At 39.0% G+C, this 20,601-nt stretch overlaps 1 protein-coding gene and 1 pseudogene across 5 annotated transcripts in view; one reads left to right on the forward strand and one right to left on the reverse strand.

The window, feature by feature from the left end:
• The window catches only part of TNRC6B (trinucleotide repeat containing adaptor 6B), a 251,205-nt gene that overhangs the window by 91,729 nt on the left and 138,875 nt on the right, over positions 1 to 20,601 (forward strand). For all 5 annotated transcript variants that reach the window (XM_060025701.1, XM_060025700.1, XM_060025704.1 and 2 more), the window contains one exon: positions 4,055 to 4,122. In XM_060025701.1, coding sequence (XP_059881684.1) covers positions 4,055 to 4,122 — 68 coding nt within the window. The remainder of the gene's footprint in view (positions 1 to 4,054; positions 4,123 to 20,601) is intronic.
• Positions 9,069 to 11,776, reverse strand: LOC132434098 (U3 small nucleolar ribonucleoprotein protein IMP3-like; annotated as a pseudogene).

Here is a 20,601-nt window from a genome sequence, read left to right on the forward strand (position 1 = left end):
TGTAATTGACTAGTTTTTGTTTGTCTTTCCCACCAATCTGTAAGTTTTTGGGGGGGCAAAGACTGTCTTCTTCCCCATTACCTCAGCACAGCACCTAGCATGTAATATGTACCCAATAAATAATTTGTTGAACGAATGAATCGTAGTGGGAGAAAGGTTAGGTTATGGTGTAAGTTTTATGAGTAAAAATACTGAAGCTCCTGAAAATGAGGTCAAGGGGGAGGAGTGGTGGGGATCATCAAATTAAGTCCAAAGTGTTCAAGACATTTGTAGAAAAGAGAAATTAAGATGCGAAGGGACTGGAAGTGGACTTGAGAAAAACAGGAAGTGGCAATAAGGAGCAGTGATCTTTCTGGACCATTTTTATTGCCTTCTGAGATGATGAAGAGTGAGAAAAGGTGAAGGAGGTAGTATCTTCTGGGGAAAAGCATTTTAATTAATACTTAAAAGAATGAGCAGAAATATGAAGTATATGTAAGGCAGAAGACCAGGGCTTCTAGGCAAGAAGGGACATTATATGTAAAGGCACAGAGGGGTGAGGAGTTGGTGTGTGCTCCACCAGGGGTTCATAATGGGTGAGTGAGGCAGGGGTGATAAAAAAGATCACTTAGGCAAATGAACTGAAATTTTATCCCTCAAGACAGGTGATAGAGTGCCATTGAAGAATTTCAAGGAGAGTGATGTGATCATGTTCGCATTTTACAAAGTCCATTTGATGGAACTGGTTTGGAGGATGGATTGAAATGAGATGGGACCCAGAAGCACAAAGACTAATGAGAAGGTTTTTGTAGTGGTGAGACTTAGAGAAGCTGGCTTTAACTATGGCAGTTAAAGAGGATAAAGAAGGGGTAATGGGTATGAGAGCTGTTTGAGAGGTAGAAGCCACTGTACTTGGTGATTAATAGGATGTGGGGTTAAGGAAGGAAGGTGGAGAACCTATAACCTTGACTGTAGGTTTCCTGTTTAAGGATCTTGGTGAAGATGGTACCATTTACAGAGATAGGGGATATAAAAAGGAGTGGAAATTTAAGGCCAAAGATGATGTTTCATTTTGGACCTATTGGGCCATCCAAGTGGAGACCCAAATATGCAAAATATGAGGGCTGCAGTTAAAGATTCGAAAGCCAGTATAGGGGAGGTTGTTGAAGCTGTGGGGTTTTTTTGTTTGTTTGTTTTTAATTTTTGGCTGCATTGGGTCTGCGTTGCTGCACACGGGCTTTCTCTAGTTGCGGCAAGTGGGGGCTACTCTTCGTTGCGGGGCACGGGCTTTTCATTGCGCTGGCTTCTCTTGTTGCAGAGCATGGGCTCTAGGCGCGCGGGCTTCAGTAGTTACGGTGCATGGGCTCAGTAGTTGTGGCACGCAGGCTTAGTTGCTCCACGGCATGTGGGATCTTCCCGGACCAGGGCTCGAACCCATGTCCCCTGCATTGGCAGGCGTATTCTTAACCACTGAGCCACCAGGAAAGTCCCAAGCTGTAGGCTTTTTGATTATTATTTCTCTTCATTATTGTGCTAATTAGAAATGGTTATAGATAAGACTTTTTTAAAATAAATTTATTTATTTTCAACTGCAATGGATCTTTGTTGCTGCGCGTGAGCTTTCTCTAGTTGCGGCGAGTGGGGGCTACTCTTCGTTGCGGTGCACAGGCTTCTCATTGCGGTGGCTTCTCTTGTTGTGGAGCACGGGCTCTAGGTGCATGGGCTTCAGTAGTTGTGGCACGTGGGCTCAGTAGCTGTGGCTCGTGGGCTCTAGAGCACAGGCTCAGTAGTTGTGGCACGCGGGCTTAGTTGCTCCATGGCATGTGGGATCTTCCCGGACCAGGGCTCGAACCCGTGTCCCCTGCATTGGCAGGCAGATTCTTAACCACTGCACCACCAGGGAAGTCCCTAGATAAGCCTTTAAAAAAAAAACAACTAGTAAGCAGAGGCTAAGTCCACAAAGTAGAGCTCTTTAATTGGGGAGGATTTTGAAAGGTCAAAAATCAAGAAATTTTCATAATATATGTAAGTGGGAGAATAGCCATTCTTGTCTTTGAGAAAATGATTCCAAGGAACTTTAATAACTTTAAACAATGTGTCATCTTTTTTTTTCTAATTAAGGCATAACATTTATTTGTAGCGCTAAGTGCTTAAAATGTACAGTTCAGTGATTTTTTTTCCGCCTATGTGTACTTTCTTGTAACCACAACCCAGATCAAGATCATCTCCAGCTCCTCATAAAGTTCCCTTTGCAACCTTATAACCATGTTTTTTCTTCTAGAGGTTTAGATCACTGTGTAAATTTAGGATGGAAGAATCCTCCCTCTCCTTGGCAAAATCTGGTAGGCTGCAGAATCAGGAAGTCCGTAGAGAAGAATAAAAGTCGAAACCTGGTTTGAATTTCACATTATGCAGTATGTGTCTTTTATTATTCTTGCTTACACTTCCTCCAGTTTCTCCTTTTAATGGAAATAAAGTAAACCTCTTGATTTTTCTGTTCTTTTTGAAACGTAGCCTCTTGATACTATTCCATCTTCTCCAGTATTTCTGAGAAATGAAGACTGCAGAGGGTTGCAGAGCTGGAAAGGCTTTTGTTTTATTTGGGTTTCATTATGGTGTGTATCTATGTTACTGTTGTCTGTCTTCCAGATTACTAGGTTCTATAAGAAATGGACGGTATTTTTCTAAGTAGGGAATAATCCTTGAATACATCTGTTGATATCTATCTCCTTGAATACTTCTGTTTGACATTTTAAAATTATGCCTTTTGGGGAAGTTTTTATAGGACTGATAGTCCCAGTTTGTGGAGGTAGCTCTATCTCTGTACTTATCTTCCTTTATTGATCAGTAAACCATCTGGAATAGTAAAATGCTTTCTTTTTTCTTTGAAAATTTGTATTGAGAAATAAAACATACATATAAAAGAGAAAAGAAATACATACAGTTAAAAGAATAATTATAAAATAAATGCCCATATACCTACTACATAGGCCAAGAAATAGAATTTAACCATACCCCAGAAACCACCATGTGTCCCTTCCTGATCGAATCCCTCTTGCCCGACTCCCTAAGGTACTAATTAGCCTAAATTTTGTAATAGTTATTCCCTTTTCTTTATAGTTTTATAAACCATAAATATACATATATGTCTATATATACATATATATGGCTTAAAAATGTATATATTGGAATTTTATATTAATGGATTTAAACTGCATATGTATTCTTTTGTGACTTGCTGCTTTCACCTAGTGTTGTGTTTTTGTAACTCATCCAGGTTGAGGTGTGTTTCTGTAGTTCATTCATTTTCATGCAGTATAATATTCTATTGTCTTAAAACACAGTAGCCTATTTATCTACTTTATTGTTGATGAATGTTTGGGGGTTTTTTCCTGTTAAAAATAATGCTCCAAAAAATATTTTTGTATATGTGCAGAAGTTTCTCTAGGGTATGTACCTAGAAGTGCAACCACTGGTTTGTACAGTAAGTACATAGTCAAGTGTACTAGATAAGGGCAAACTTTTTAAAAGTAGTGGTACCAATTTTCCCTCCCACTGGGAATGGATGAGAGTTGCTGTTGCTCTGCACCCTTGTCAACACTTGGTATTGCCCAACTTTTAAATTTTAGCCAGCCTGGTGGTTGTGAAATGGTATCTCTTTGTGTTTTTAATTTGCATTTTGCTGATTGACAGGAGATTGAACATCTTTCCATAAGCTTAGGGACATTTATGCGTCCCCTTCAGTGAAATTCCTACTCAATAATTTTGTAAATTTTTCTGGTAGGTTGTCTTCTTCTTACTGATTCATAGCAATTCTTTATTATATTCTGGATGCTGATCTTTTGTCACAATTATGAATTGCAAATCAGCATGCTTCCTTTTTTATTCTGCAAATCTGGTCACCCAAGCAGAGATTCCATAAGCAAACCTGGAGAGTGAAAACCACTGGCTGAGGCTTCTGTCCTAGGCAGTATAGTGAAATGCCATGCCGTTCTGTAAGCACAGGCCCTGGCACTTTGGAGTGATTGCATCTTAGTTACTGACTACTGCTGACTTGTGGTACTTGCCTTTGCAGGTGGAACAGGAGGATTTTGTAATGGAAGGGCATGGCAAGACTCCACCTCCTGGTGAAGAAAGCAAACAGTGAGTTACAGTTTATTTTAAAAGGGTCTTATTACAGATCTTCAGAAACACTTTGGTTAAACATGCTGAGAGCATGTTTGCAAGGGATGTATATGTTGGGCACATTGTGGAACTCACGAATTGCTTTGGTGGCTGTTAATGCATTGCTTCTATTTATAGACAGACTAACTGGAGGGACAAGAAAGTTGGCTTTGTAGTTTTTCACACTTGACTAATCAAAATTTATGTCACGCTTTAGCAAAGGCTTTAAGGCTTAGGATGTTCCAAACTGAACTAACTCAGTCTGGTTGATTTCCAAAGACAGCGTAAAATGGTATATCCTTTTCTTAGCAATGTCTTTATGAAGCAAACTTAATTAATAGACTGTTTTCCTGCATTCCAGGTGTGAATTTATTTGAATAATACTTCCTGAAATTCTATTCCATTAGTTACTTATACTTCTGATCTTTGTTTAAATAGCAAATTGTTTCCCCAAAGGAACAGGAATTATAAATAATATAACTTAGCCAACATTCTAAATAATTGAGGATGTCTCCTCTAACTTCTTTTTTTTATTTTATTTATTTTATTTTTGGCTGTGTTGGGTCTTCATTGCTGCGTGGGCTTTTCTCTGGTTGCGGCGAGCAGGGGCTACAGTTTGTTTTTTTTTAATTTATTTATTTATGGCTGTGTTGTGTCTTCGCTGCTGTGCATGGGCTTTCTCTAGTTGTGGTGAGCGGAGGCTACTCTTCATTGCAGTGCGCAGGCTTCTCACTGTCGTGGCTTCTCGTTGTGGAGCACGGGCTCTAGGCGCGCAGGCTTCAGTGGTTGTGGCACGTGGGCTCAGTAGTTGTGGCTGCTGGGCTCTAGAGCGCAGGCTCAGTAGTTGTGGCGCACAGGCTTAGTTGCTCCGTGGCATGTGGGATCTTCCCAGACCAGGGCTTGAACCCGTGTCCCCTGCATTGGCAGGTGGGTTTTTAGCCACTGTGCCACCAGGGAAGCCTGGGGGCTACTCTTCATTGTGGTGCGTGGGCTTCTCTCGTTGTGGAGCACAGGCTCTAGGTGCGTGGGCTTCAGTAGTTGTGGCACGTGGGCTCAGTAGTTGTGGCTCATGGACTCTAGAGCGCAGGCTCAGTAGTTGTGGCGCATGGGCTTAGTTGCTCTGCGGCATGTGGGATCTTCCCGGGCCAGGGATCGAACCTGTGTCCCCTGCATTGGCGAGCGGATTCTTAACCACTGCGCCACCAGGGAAGCCTCTCCTCTAACTTCTCAAGGAGTGATAAGTTTTAAATCTGAAATTGAGAGTCCTCTAGGTAGCTTTTGTGTGGCAGTGAGTAGATTTTTTCCTCCCTCTGTCACAGAACTTGAAAAATTCTGTTGCAGAGCAGAGTGGTGTTTCATATGCCCTTTTAAAGGAAAAACAGTTAAGACTGGCTTAAAGTACTGACATAACTGCTATTTTTTATTCAGACAGTAGTCTTCTAAGTTGAATGGGACAGTGATTCATGGAATTTACCGAAAATCTGTAGAGAGAAACTCTTTTCTCTCATCTTTTTTTTTCCCTAGAAAATAATTTAGTTTTGGTCTGTCTTATGAAAATTATGTCTCTGAAACCCTTAGGAATGAATTATGCAGAATATGCTATGCTGCCCTGAGGCCAGGTTCATTAAAATAGAATGTTTGTCTTGTATTTGTTGTGAATGGAAACCAGGATATTTTCACAGCTGGTTTAATTTGCTAACCAGGCAGTTTTAAAAATAGCTCACAATATAAATCCTAACTTTGCTGTATTCTGTCAAATGCACTTATATTCTGCATGGGCGGATGGAATCAATTCATCTTTAGCAAGTTAGAAAGCCAAACAACTAGTCCCAGTAGAGGGAACTAGGGACACTTCGGTTGCCCTGCCCCCTTATCCACTCCTGCCTCCCAGACTCAGGTCAAAGGTATTACAATATAAAAATCATAGCTCCAATTTGACGAGGGTTTTCTGTGCATTGAGAACTTTGCTTAAGGTGCTGTGTGTGTTATTTCCAACCCTTACAGTGTCTCCACTTCAGATATTGGGGTCGGTAACTTGCCCATGGTAATGCAGCTTGAAACGGAAGTTAGGATTTGAACTGGATCTTTCTGACTTTAAAGTGTTTTATAATATCTCTTGAATGCAAATTCTTTGCCAACCTTGGGATCTATGTTCCTGAAAAGTATTGTGGCTAGCAAAATTGCAGCTGTCAAGATCAAAGTCTCACGGATAAGAGTGAGTTGGGGGAAACAGTGAAAATGGCATAAAGCCTATTTTTAAAACACAGATGAAGGTTCTATTCTCTGAAGGGTATCCATTTCCCAAACAAACCAGTCTTTATCTTTAAAAACCTGCTCCAGTAACCCCTATCCTGAATCAGCTTCTTTAGGTATTCAGGAAACATTGCTGGGATAGATTCTCCCACAAGTTTTATGTTATACAAACTGTACTTCTTTTAGAGAACTTAAAACAGCCCCAGCAGACTTGAAACGTCATGGGGAATGGGGAATATACCATTTCCCTTGATTGTTTTGTTTTCACAAATCTCTGACTTTTCACAGATGAATCTTGTTTTATTTTGTTTTGTTTTTTTGTGGGAAGGGGTTGTTTGTTTTTTTCTGGGCTTGGTCTGCTATCATATATTGAAATGATAAAGCAGAAGTGAATCTTCTCTCTGGGGCTTCCTCCAATAGACCTGCCCTCCTCTTCTGTGGGAGTTGGGGGAGCAAAGGTGCTGTGTTCTTTTGTTTGAGGCAACAGAAATAAAAAGAGTGAACAAAATTTTTATTTTTTGTATCTCAGAACTGCAGTTAGCAAAGGATGATTGAATCCTGGATAGTAGGATCTAGGAACTGAATACTACATTCTAGATCCTGTGAGTGACATATTGCTGAATAACTTATGAAATTCCCATCCATTCTTTTTTTTTTTTAATTATAAAAGTAACACATGGTTGTCATAAAATATTCAAACAGTAAGTGTGGATTTAGAAATAAAAATGAGACTCTTCTTTTACCCTCCTTCCCTTTCTCATCTTCTTAAACATTTTCTGTATATTTAGAAAAAACAACTAAATAGATTTTTTTCCTAATATAATTCTTCTGAGACTTGCTTGTTTCATCTGACATCTTTTGCAGTCTATTTCATTCTTTTAAACATCTGCAAAACATTCTGTTGAACTGATGTACTGTAGCCATTCTTCTCTAATAAATATTTTGGTGGCCTTCGCTTCTTTGATTATTACAAATAATACTTTATTGAACATCCTTATTCTTATATCTTTATACACAGGTGTATTTCTGTAGAATAGATGTCTAGACATGGAGCTGTTTGGCTCATGGTCATGTTTATTTTTTTACAAGGAGGTAGCTGCTATCAAATTACCTTTCAAAAGAGCTATACCAATGTTCATTTCCATCAGCAGTGAATGAGAGTGCCCATTCCTCCACACCTTTGATGACAATAAAATTATTTATCTTTGAATTTTTGCCCCTCTAATATTTTATTGTTTTAATTTACACTTTTATGCTTACTAATAAGATGGAATGTCTTTTGTTCGTTTATTGGCCGTTGATTTTTATTTCGTGTACCACCCTATTTACCTACAATTCCCATTTTTCTTTTGCATTGTTTGTTTTGATAGTTTTGTAGGAGCCCTTTACAAAGTGTAGATATTAACCTTTGTCTTTTGAGATGTTCTGAATATTTTCTCCCAGCGTTATCTTTTAACATTGGGGTATCTGTCATACTAATAAACCATTTACGTTTTTATGTAGTAAAATCAGCCTTTCTGGCTTCTATGTTTTGTGCTTTCCTAAAGAAGTCTTTCCTACCCTAACATGATGAAATGTCCTGAGTTTTTCTGCTGTATTTTTCGCTTTTATACCTTTAATTGAACTGGTACTCATTTTTGTGTATGGTATGAGGCAGAGATCTAGCTTAATTTTCTTCTGAATTGGTTTCCAAAATGGCTCTCATTCATTGGTATTAGCTTGTACGAAGAGCCTTTTTCACTTAGGGAGGCAGGTGGAGCACAGGGATTATATAACTCGCTCACGGTCACAAAGCAAATTCTAGTAAGGATCAGGTCTAAAATTATTTCTGTTAGCTGATCTGTGCCACTTTCCTTGTTTCTTCATTTAACATTTTTATCATAGGTTCTGGAAGTCTTGAAAAAATTATTTTATTTCTGTGATGTTTATTCCAATGGAATAAGTTCTATTAATAGGTAGATTAAGGTAGCTATGCATGTAGAAAGCTTCTTGAAAACATAATTGCATTTTGATACTGAAAAATATTTGTGCTAAGTTGTTAATATTTAGATCAGTTGTGCTGATTTCTGGTGTACATGTGAATAAGATTTAGTAGAATGTATAGCTTTAAACATTTGTCTATATATATTGTCTCAATATTATTGCTTTTTATGAGGCTTATTTACTATTAGTGTATCTAATATAATCATTTTTCTGAGGATATTCACTTTATGAGCTATTGAAGCAAATCAGACAAACCAAGGTTATTGCCATATGATTACTACACTAAACTCACACAGTATTAATCACATGATGTGTTTGACACAGGGGTAAATATAAAACTATTACAGCTTTTTAAAACACAACACGGGCAGATACTTGCTCATAGATTGTGTTTGATCATGCTTATTGAAAGCTCATTCCAGATAAAATGTTTCTACCCAGGCAGGATTTTGATTTGGTTTTATTTATGATACAAGTGGTGGTCTAGTTATTTGTGGGCATATCATTTATTGTAATTTTTTTTTTGAGATAAACCCACGCACATATGGTCACCTATCTTGTAAATTATTTGGAAGTTAGATATCAGTTTTGGTATATTAACAAGATGAGTTTGGCCTCTTTTTCATTTCCTCCTTTAAAAAAATTTTAATATAGCTTATAAACAAATCTAAGCTTTAAATCTCCATGCTGAAATTCACTCATATTCTCAAAAGATATTTGTCTTTAACCTACTAAAATAATTCAATTTTTCTAGTAAATTTTTATCGATTGAATTTTCTTAATTCTTTTGGTTCATTTTATGAAAGGTCATCATTAAAAATGACTCTCTCAAAGCAGCATCTCAAAGACATATTTGCACACACATATTTATTGCAGCATTATTCATAATAGCCAAGAAGTATAAGCAACCCAAATGTCCATTAACAGGTGAACAGATAAAGAAAATGTGGTATATACATACAGTGGAGTATTATGAAGCCTTGAATAAGAAGGAAGTCTTGTCACATGCTACAACATGCATGATCCTCAAGGGCATTATGCTAAGCAAAATAAGCCAGTCACAAAGGACAAATACTGTATGATTCCACCCATATGAGGTATCTAATGTAGTCAGAATCATAGAAATAGAAAGTAGAAAGGTGGTTGCCAAGGGCTAGGGGGAGAGAGGAGAGAGAATTAGTATTTAATAGGTATAGAGTTAAAGATGAGAAAATTCTAGTGATCCGTTTCTAAACAAAGTGACTATACTTAATACCACTGAACTGTACACTTAAAAATAGTTAAGATATAAAATTTAATGTTTTTTACCGTAATAAAATAAAATAGCAACCAAATTGAAATGTACCTTAAATGTAAAATATAGCCTGGATTTCAAAGACTTAGTACCAAAAAAGAATGTAAAATTAATAACTTTTATATTGTTTGTTTATTTATTTATTGCACTTAAAAAGCAGTTAGGCCATTTGTTGGCATTAGGAGAGCATTCCTTTAAATAAGAGAAAGGACTCTGAACACTAAAATCTCATCCATTTTATGAAAACTTGAGACCAAACTCTTCATCATCTGTAAACTGCTTATTCACAAACAGGAGCAAGAATTTGAGTTAAATAAATTAAACCAAACTGTCCGGCTACAAGAAAATGAAAGGAAAGCTGGGGGGCGGGGAAGAAAATGAAAGGAAAGCTGAGGGCGGGGGAGCCCTCCCCCCAAAGTCCTTGCTTTCACACTACAATGTTTCAGGTACAAGAATCCGACAGTTGGGACTTCCCTGGGGGTCCAGTAGTAAGACTCCCCCTTCCAGTGCAGGGAGTGAGGGTTCCATCCCTGGTCGCGGAACTAAGATTCCACATGCCTTCTGCCCAAAAAACCAAAACATAAAACAGAAGCAATATTGTAACAAATTCAATAAAGACTAAAAATGGTCCACATCAAAAAAAAAAAAAATCTAACAATTCCCCAGTGCAGCACAAAACCGCTTCCCGTAAGGCAGTCATTTAATTATCAACTGTCCAAAGGCTAAGAAAATTTCGTGGAAAAGGAGCATACCCTCTGGCTCTGTGCGTGGCCTGTAGCTGAGGAGCCAAGTTCTTAAGAACCGAGGATTGACTGCCATACTCTTGGGGAGAACGCCTTCATAGAATCTCAGGCATCCGTTCTCAGCTTCCCCATCTATAAAATGCGGCCCTGGCGAGGCAAGACCTGATAGGCTTCCATATCGAAGGCTTCACGCACCTCATTGTCCTCCAGCACACGCCGCTTGATCTTGGACGAGTCAGCCCAGATGACGAAGTCCTACATGCTGCACGTGACAAGGAAGGTGGGGTCGGTGACCACGTTGGGGCCCTTGTGCACCTGGCCCTGCTCCATGAATGCCACGGCGGCCTGGAGGTGCTGCGCCAGGCGCGGCTCAAGCACTACAGTGAGCAGGCTATGGCGGCAGAAGGACGAGGCCTTGAGGAAATCGCAGAGCTCCGGTGATCCACATGTGGGCACTAGGCCGAGAGCATACTTCTCCAGCAGCGCTTCGGCAGGTCGCGCAGGCGCAGCTTGCACGCCCAGCAAGGCTCAGCTGGTGGTAGCGTGTGTCGTCCTCGTACCGCTGCAGCTGCAAACGATGACGCCGCGATACGCGCAGCTCCTGCAGGTTGAGATCAGTGACTTCCCGGTTCAGGAACACCATCTGCTTAAGCCGCTTCTCACGGAATTTAAGCTTCCACACCATGGTGGCGGCTCAGATGCTCTATATTGTTTTATGTTGAAATGATAGTCTGTTATATATGTTGTGTTAAATAAAGCATATTAAAATTTTAAAAACCAAAAAAATCTCATTTAATAATGTATTTTATAGACAGTATCCCCCTTTTAGGGATTGTTGATATAATTGTATCATTTTCTATATTTCTACTATCTTGGGGTGCTTTTTTAACTTCCCTTTCTGAGGGAGAGTCTATTCTTGCATCGGAGACCTGTAAGGAAATCGAAATGTTGAAGACAGTTTTATATTGATTCAGAGAGAAGAATGTAATTTAGGGAGTCAGCACCACCCTTTATACCCCAGTGTGGTGTAATATGATTTTGTGCTTGAGGTGCTATTTTTTAAATGTCTTAACTCCAGTGTCTTGATTAAATTCTCTTCTTACTAATTACATTCTTCCCAACTTAAATGTCTAGTTATAAAATGCCCTTTTAATTTTTCTGAAATATTAATTATACAGACCTTTTGTAAGTTCTGATAGTTAGTCCTTACCTTTGTTTCTGCTCCTACTCGAACTCCTTAACCTACAGTTCTCTCTTCCTCACATTCATCTTATACTGTGGTACAACTTTTAAAAGTTTATTCTTTCTAAATCTCTACAGTTGATAGCCCTTGTTTTATATTTGACTACCAAATTTAACACTAAACTCTTTTTTTTTTTTTTTTGCGGTACGCGGGCCTCTCACTGTTGTGGCCTCTCCCATTGCGGAGCACAGGCTCCAGACGCGCAGGCTCAGGGGCCATGGCTCACGTGCCTAGCCGCTCCGCGGCATGTGGGATCTTCCCGGATCGGGGCACGAACCCGTGTCCTCTGCTTTGGCAGGCGGACTCTTAACCACTGCGCCAGCAGGGAAGCCCAACACTAAACTCTTTGGAAACCATTCTTCTGGTGCTTATTTAAAGGCTTTTGGACGCTCTGTAGCATTTCCTAAATACAGAGAAAATGAAAGTATTTCCAAATCACTCATTTTATAGATAATTATCTTCAAAACACAAACCTTGGTATTTGGCCATAGGAAAGGGTTTTTTGGTTTGTTTGTTTTTAACATTTTATTTTCTGTTTTCTACCATCAGTTTTTCACCAACTTTTTTTTTCCTTTGGGCCATTAAAATATGTACATGTTGAAATAAACTTATTAAGAAGTACCAAATTGAATGCTTTATAAACTCAATCATTACTACACAGCAGTAAGCTGGACACCAGGAAAATAGTTGGATTTCTTTTTTTAATATTTATTTATTTGGCTGCGCCAGGTCTTAGTTGCAACACGTGGGATCTTCGTTGTGGCATGCAGGATCTTTTTTAGTTGCCGCGTGTGGGATCTTTAGTTGCGACATATGGGATCTAGTTCCCTGACCAGGGATGGAACCCGGGCCCCCTGCATTGGGAATGCGAGTCTTAACCGCTGCACCACCAGAGAAGTCCCTGGATTTCTATATAATCTTTTCAGATTGTTTTTGGGAGAAAAGAAGTGAGAGTTATTTTCACGTTTATTAGTATTTTGAAAATGCCACAAAGAGGTTCAATAGATAGTTATGCTCATGGAATTTTTGCTGCTGGGAATTTTAGTATAACCATAAACATTTTATACTAAGTCTTTGGGAAACTTTCAGTTGCTAATAAATTTTCTAATATACATAGAAGTCACTTAAAAAATTTAATTCTTTGAAAATGTCTTTAAGTTCTAAACTCTATTTTATGAGGTTTTTCCTGTGTTTTGTAATTGAAAATGACTACAGACTGTGGATTGCTGCTACACTTACAGGTTAAAGTGGTGACTTTAAACAACAGTGAATAGGGTAGCTCATGTGGCTCTCAGAAAACTACAGTTAATCTAATAAAAGTCTTATTTATTTAGCTTATATTTTACTTATGAACAAATAATATGCTTTCATGGAAGAATATTACTTGAAAGGCAAAATGTAGTAAAATTAATTTGCCCAGTTCCTTGAAATTGTTGTTTTAAGGTTGCTTCTTTGGAGATATTACTGTTATCGTATAGTTGTAAAATGTTTTGAAATACATAGCATTATGTAAATATAGATAATGAAATGCATGTTCAGTTGCAAAAATTTCCAGTGGTGTCATGAGGAGAAGGTAGTGTTTATTTCCCCCAAATTTTATGTTCACTGGAGGGTATGGACACAAGTCCTGCCCTAAGCACTGCGCCTTTCCTTACCCACTGGGAGTCTGTGTACTGAGGTTTTGGCAGAAGTACGGGGTGGAGGGGGAGGGAGATTGTAGTAAAGAGGAGGTACAGCATGATGGCAGGCAGTGAAAGGTCAGGCTAAGGCTTTTTGCTCTGTCTTCAGCTCTACAAGAACAGAGACTTTTGCCAGCGTGGTCACTGCCATTGGCACCAGAAAACGTCAATAAGTATATACTGAATAAATTAAGATGTCAGTAAGTTCCCACAGACTGTTAAGAATCCCTGTTCTGCACATTCACTTTGAAAGTCTGAAGTGGGGTGACTAAAAATCCTAACTTAAGAATATTTTATTTATTATTAGCAGAAGAAAAGTGAATTGGTAACCTGTCATGTTTGACTTTGTATTCAGTACTTTCTTAAATATATTCCAACAGATCCAGCTTTAATAGATTCTCCTCTTTAAGTGTCCCTACCTGTAAGCCAGTTGATTATTATTTCGCAAAAAAAAAAAAAAGAAAGATTTCTATGCAAGACTGAACTCTTTCTTTGCTTCCAAGGGCCTCCATAAGATGCCTTTAGCCTACTTATGCATATTTTCTCTACTGTTTGAAGGATCTTCCTGCTCCTGCCCAGTGTCTCTCAGTAAGGTCTTCCATGCGTATCTCGTTTCCTTCCCCCTCTCATGCCTTTGTTCAGGGAAAGAGACCCTTCCTTCTGACCAGGAGCAAACCTAGGTTTTGTGGGAATGCTCTTTAGGAAAAAGAAAATCAGATAACCAACAAGGACCTACTGTATAGCACAGGGAACTCTACTCAATATTCTGTGATAACCTATATGAGAAAAGAGTCTAAAAAAGGATGAATATACATATATGTATAACTGAATCACTTTGCTAACACAACATTGTAAATCAACTCTACTCCAATAAAATTTAAAAAAAAGAAAATTTCAAATACATAACTGGTACGAAAGTGAATATTTATTTACAATGAGGAAAGAAATCACAAAAATGGCAACTTAAAAAACGTTGACAAATAATATTTTATATTAATTTGTATTAATATTTGCCTAACACATTGCTGTAAAGTTTTTTTTTTTTTTTTTTTTTTTGCGGTATGCGGGCCTCTCACTGTTGTGGCCTCTCCCGTGCGGAGCACAGGCTCCGGACACGCAGGCTCAGCGTCCATGTCTCACGGGCCCAGCCGCTCAGCGGCATGTGGGATCTTCCCAGACCGGGGCACGAACCCACGTCCCCTGCATCGGCAGGCGGAATCTCAACCACTGCGCCACCAGGGAAGCCCTGCTGTAAAGTTTTTTTCCCAACATTTTCTGGCTGCTTACTCTTTGATTGACCCTTCATATTACGACAATTCTGTGATATATTCTAAAAAGAGATAGAGATAATTCAGTGTTTTCTATAGCATGGTTGACCAAAATATGTTGTTTGTTATTGATAGATGAGAGAAGTTCCTTTCATCTTCACAACCTGTTATTGGCTATATCATATAAATTTGTAAGATTGTTATCAATTTTGGGAAAACCTCTAGCAAGTATCTTTTATAAATAGGCTATAAGATTGCAAGGCTTCATTTTTTTCTCGTATATTGACTACCCTGAAATACTCTTTGAATTGACAGATTTATATCATGGTATGATCTGGCCCTGCACATTTCTGTCAGTATGCACAATGAGTTGGCCAGCAACATCTTTGTTCACAGGATGGTTAATAGTAACTCAGCCATACATGGAAGTGACTGAGAACCACATAAATATATTCCATTAAAACCAAAGGGAGTTCCCTGGGGGCACAGTGGTTAAGAATCCACCTGCCAATGCAGGGGACACAGATTCGAGCCCTGGTCCGGGAAGATCCCACATGCCGCAGAGCATCTAAGCCCGTGTGCCACAACTACTGATCCTGAGCTCTAGAGCCCGCAAGCCACAACTACTGACCCCGCATGCCACAACTACTGAAGCCCTTACGCCTAGAGCCTGTGCTCTGCAACAAGAGAAGCCACTGCAGTGAGAAACCCATGCACCGCAGCGAAGACCCAGTGCAGCCAAAAATAAATTAATTAATTAAAAAAAACCCCAAAACCAATAAAATATCATCAACACAGCTTTCCCTTTAGGAATCCCCCAAAGGCCTACAGCCACTCTGACTCTGTTGACAGGGAGGATCATGGTGGGGGGGGGAGTTGAGATGGAAAGAGGCTGTGGTTTTGACAATCTGTGTTAAGATTGTGAGGAAAAATACATTGTCTTCGCACATTTTTAAAAATAATTGGTCATTTGGAACAAAGTTGGAGAACTCACACTCCTAATTTCAAAATTTATTACAAAGCTACAGTAATCAAAAACAATGTGATACTGGCATTAAGACAGGCAAACAGACAAATGGAAAGAATAGAAAGCCCAGAAATAAACCCTCATATAAGGTCAGATTATCTTTGACAAAGGTGCTAAGACCATTCAATGGGGAACAGAGAGTCTTTTCAACATATGGCACTGGGAATTTTCAATACCCATTTGCAAAAGAATGAAGTTGGACCCTTATCTTATACTATATACAAATATTAACTCAACGTGGATCAAAGACCTAAGCCTAAGACCTACAACTATAAAACTCCTAAAAGAAAACATAGGAAAAAAGCTTCATGATACTGGACTTGGCAGTGTTTTTTGGATATGACACCAAAAGCATAGGCATAAAAGCAAAAATAGACAAATGGAACTACATCAAAGTTAAAAATTTTTATGCATCAAAGAACAGTCATAGAGTAAAAAGGCATTCTACAGATTGTGAGGAAATATTTGCAAATCATATTATCTAATAAGAGATTAATGTCCAGAATATATAAATAGCAACTCAACAACAGCAAAAATCAAATAACCTGATTAAAAAATGTCCAAAGGCCTTGAATAGACATTTCTCCAAAGATGATAAAATAAATGGCCTTTACACATATGAAAAGATGCTCAGCATCACTAATCATCAAGGAAATGCAAATCAAAACCACAATGAGATGTCATTTCACACCCATCAGGATAACTACTATCAAAAAAAAAAAAGCAAGAAACAAAATAAATATTGGCAAGGATATGGAGAAATTGGAACCTTTGTGCACTATTGGTGGGATTATAAAATGGCGTAACTTCTGTGGAAAACAGTTGAGAGTTTCCTCAAAAACTCAAAAATAGAACTACCAAATGATCCAGGAATCCCCTTTCTGGTTATGTATCCAAAAGAATTGAAAGCAAGATCTTGAAGAAATATTTGCACACTCATATTCATAGCAGCATTATTCATAATAGCCAAGGGGTAGAATCAACTCAGGTGTCCCATTGGTGGATGAATGGATAAACAAAATGTGGTATATACAGGAAATGGAATATTATTCACTCATAAAATGATGGAAATCCTATTAAATGCTACAACATGGATGGAACCTTGAAAATATTATAAGTGAAATAAGCCAGTCACAGACAAATACTGTGTGATCCTACTTTTATGAGGTATCTAAAGTAGTCAGATTTATGTAAATAGAAAGTAAAATGGTGGTTACCAGGAGCTGGGGGGAGGGGGAGAAGGGGAGTTGTTTAATGGGTGTACAATTTCAGACTTGCAAGATGAAAAAGTTCTGGAGATCTGTTTCTCAACAATGTGAATATATTTAACACTGCTGAACTGTACACTTAAAAATGGTTAAGATGGTAAATTTTACATATTTTACTACAATAAAAAAAAAAAGAGATTATCTGGGCATAGTTTCAGGACCCCTCCTAGGGCTTTGGGAGAGCCCCATGAAAGTGAGGGGTCCTGCAGCTAAAGCTTCATTAGCTTCATATTGAAGCATCTGGGGTTTTTTGTGTTCTTTTGGTTTTGTTTTTTGTTTTACTTTTATTTGCATTTGTTTTCTTGCGGCATTTATTCTGGTCTGTAAGTTTTTGTTTCTTCAGGAATATCTTTTTTTTCTGTGCAACCTCTTCTTCTGGTTTAGGAACAATGTGTTCTTTTTCAGTAAGGATATCTCAGTGTGGTAGGGAGAGCTCATGTATGGGTTGATCTGACCATGAGCTCTGTTAAGTCCTGCACCACATCCTGGGGACTTCATTCACCTGGATGTGCTCAATGACCAGAGAATCTACCCCTAAACCCTTAAGTTCAGCATTACTCTATGGATTATTGAGCATGTGCAGTAAAAATTCAGCACTCTTTTTGGGCCATGGAGCCCCACTGTTTGGCCCGGGCACACCCACCAACTACACCATTGTAGCAACAGGATGGCACACATTGCTGAAACATCTATTTTGACCATTCTGATTCTGTCCTTCCTTTGAAACTCAGCTCAAATGAGCTATAGTGTCTCAATTTTCTAACTCCTGTCTCTCTGAGGGTTGGAACCATATAGTTAACAATTTATCTTATACTTTCTTGTTGACTGTCCAGTGTCTTATCTCCTAATTATAGGATGTTAAGTGTTGTTTCTTTTGCCTCTTATAAATACCCAGGTTAATAGTATTCATCTATTCATTCTTTTGCTTATTCATTTGGTCATTCATTCAGCAAACATTAATTGAATTCCTCCTATGTACTAGAGATAGAAATAATAACCATATACCCTGCCCTTAAGAAGCTCATAGTTTAGAGGGGGAAGCACCAAGTAAATGGGTAACAATAACAGTAGGGTTGGAAGGTGCTTCCGTAGAGGCGTATACAGGGTGCCAGGAAGCACAGAGGAGGACACTGAACTCAAACAGGAGTGTCAAGGAAGGCATCCTCCAGATGCAAATTTGATTTTTGAGGTTTGATTCTAAAGAATCTGAGAATTTTCTTTTAATGTTCCTTAAAAGGTCTGCTAGCATTCTCATTTATAAATGTGTAATAGGAGTGTAAATGCTAACCTTCTCCAAAGATTTTGGATTCTAGTTGTGTTAGAGATTCCACTGTAGTTTTGACTACTATTTCTATCTATATACCTTCTGACTTTGTTGGGGATAAAAATTCTGAAAAAACTTAGTTCTTACATTTATTTCTCATCAGCCTTCTTCATCGCTGTCGTTTGGTAGTACTGAAGTTGATAAGACTTAGAAAAGCTTTTGCCTTTCCTGTGTTTTCTACACGACAAACTCCTACTGATTCTTTAAAACTCGGTTTAAAATCTTACCTCCCCTGTGTGAAACCTTTTCTGACTCTCAGCAGTTAGTTCTTTGTATTCTTATAGCATAACTATCTATATATCTCAATTTATACTTTAATTATGGCAGTTACCATGCTATATTTTAATTATGGCTTTACATGTCTCTGTCCTTCAAGGTGTTAAAGTCCTCTTTGTACCCTCCTGGGCTTGGTTCTAGCACAGCATCTAATACATAGTAGATGCTTAAAAGATGGTTCTTGACTGAATGAACGGTGAGTTCAGAGTTTGGAGTCTTATTTTTGAAAGGGTGGATTGGCCTTACTATATACTTCATGGTCACAGATTGCATTCTTTTTTTTTTTTTTTTAATATTTACTTATTTGGCTGTACCGGGTCTTAATTGCAGCACGCGGGATCTTTTAGTTGTGGCATGCAGCATTTTTTTAAAAAATAAATTTATTTATTTTATTTTTGGCTGTGTTGGGTCTTTGTTGCTGCGCGCGGGCCATCTCTAGTTGCAGTGAGCAGGGGCTACTCTTTGTTGTGGTGCGCAGGCTTCTCATTGCGGTGGCTTCTCTTGTTGCAGAGCACGGGCTCTAGGAGCACAGGCTTCAGTAGTTGTGGTTCATGGGCTCTAGAGCGCGGGCTCTTTAGTTGCCCCACGGCACGTGGGATCTTCCTGGACCAGGGCTCGAACCTGTGTCCCCTGCGTTGGCAGGTGGATTCTTAACCACTGTGCCACCAGGGAAGCCCCCATGCAGGATCTTTAGTTGCAGCATGTGGGATCTAGTTCCCTGACCAGGGATCGAACCCAGGCCCCCTGCATTGGAAACATGGAGTCTTAGCCACTGGACCACCAGGGAAGTCCCACAGATTGCATTCTTAACAACAACCAGTTATCTAACCTACGATTGAAGCCCCTCTACCCCCTCCATCTGACTCCCTCACCTAGAAGTCCACAGTTGCCTTCCAACTTGTCTCTGCTTCTCCACTTGGTCCTCTGTAGTGTATTCTCCATATAGAAGCCAGGATGAGCTTTTGAACACATAACTCTGATTCTGTCTCTCCTAAAGTGGTAGTAAGACCTCCATGGGTCCTTGGAATGTTTACTTTGGGAGGTTTGGAGACTTTGTCCCACTTTATAGGAAACATATTAAAAGGTACCCTCATCCCATATTTTTTTTTAAAAAATATTTTTTTGTTTAGTTGGCTGTGTTGGGTCTTAGTTGCGGCACATGGGCTTAGTTGCCCCGCCATCTTAGTTCCCCAACCAGGGATCGAACCCGTGTCCCCTGCATTGGAAGGCGGATTCTTAACTACTGGACCACCAGGGAAGCCCCTCATTCCATGTTAAATACGTGGTTTTACTTATTTTTGCTATCGTATGTTAAAAGAATTTTAATAATTTTGCTTCTGAAATTCTTTGGCTACAAATAACTGACTTAATTTGTAATCACCTAAGATTTCTTAATAATGAACATATTTAGTATTTTTTACAAAGTGAGAATTATTTTCAAATGTAATGAAACCTTATAAATGCTCAACTTAGTGAATGAAATTGTTGGGTGTTATATTCCAAGGACACTGAAGCATTTATTAATTTTTATGGTTATAATTTTCTTTTTGTATTTTGGACTTGTAAATATATTTTTTCAGGTCCCAAACATTTGCCTAGACCCTTAAAAAGCTTGTAGATCCGAGATATTAAGTGGAGACTGCGTAATGGATAAAATGGCACTGTTCACTCTCCCGCTTTAAAATTCTTTTGTGACTTTCCACCGTTCTTAACAATAACATCCTTTCTGTGGCCTGCAAGACCCACTATGATCTAGCCCCTCCCACCTCCTCGGCTTCGTCTCCCACCTCTCTCCCTTGGTCACCTGGCCTAGCCTCCTGATCATCCCTCTTGTTCTTTCAACACTCAAGCAATTGCTTTTCAGCTCAGCTTAAATGCCCCTCCTGAGAAAAGCCTTCCCTAACCACCTGATCTAAAGTGAGCCTCTCTCAGTTTTTCCATATCCCATCAACTCTTTACTTCCTTCTCAGTGAATTTCCTTCTCCCATGAGGATATTGGCTCCATGTGTACGAGAACCTACCCTGTTTGGTACTACTGTATCTGCAGCACCTAGCACAGACACAGAGAAGGCAGTTAATACATACTTGTTGAACAAATGA

The sequence above is a fragment of the Delphinus delphis genome, chromosome 11 (genome assembly GCF_949987515.2).
Source record: "Delphinus delphis chromosome 11, mDelDel1.2, whole genome shotgun sequence".
In the NCBI taxonomy this organism is placed as follows: Eukaryota; Metazoa; Chordata; class Mammalia; order Artiodactyla; family Delphinidae; genus Delphinus; species Delphinus delphis.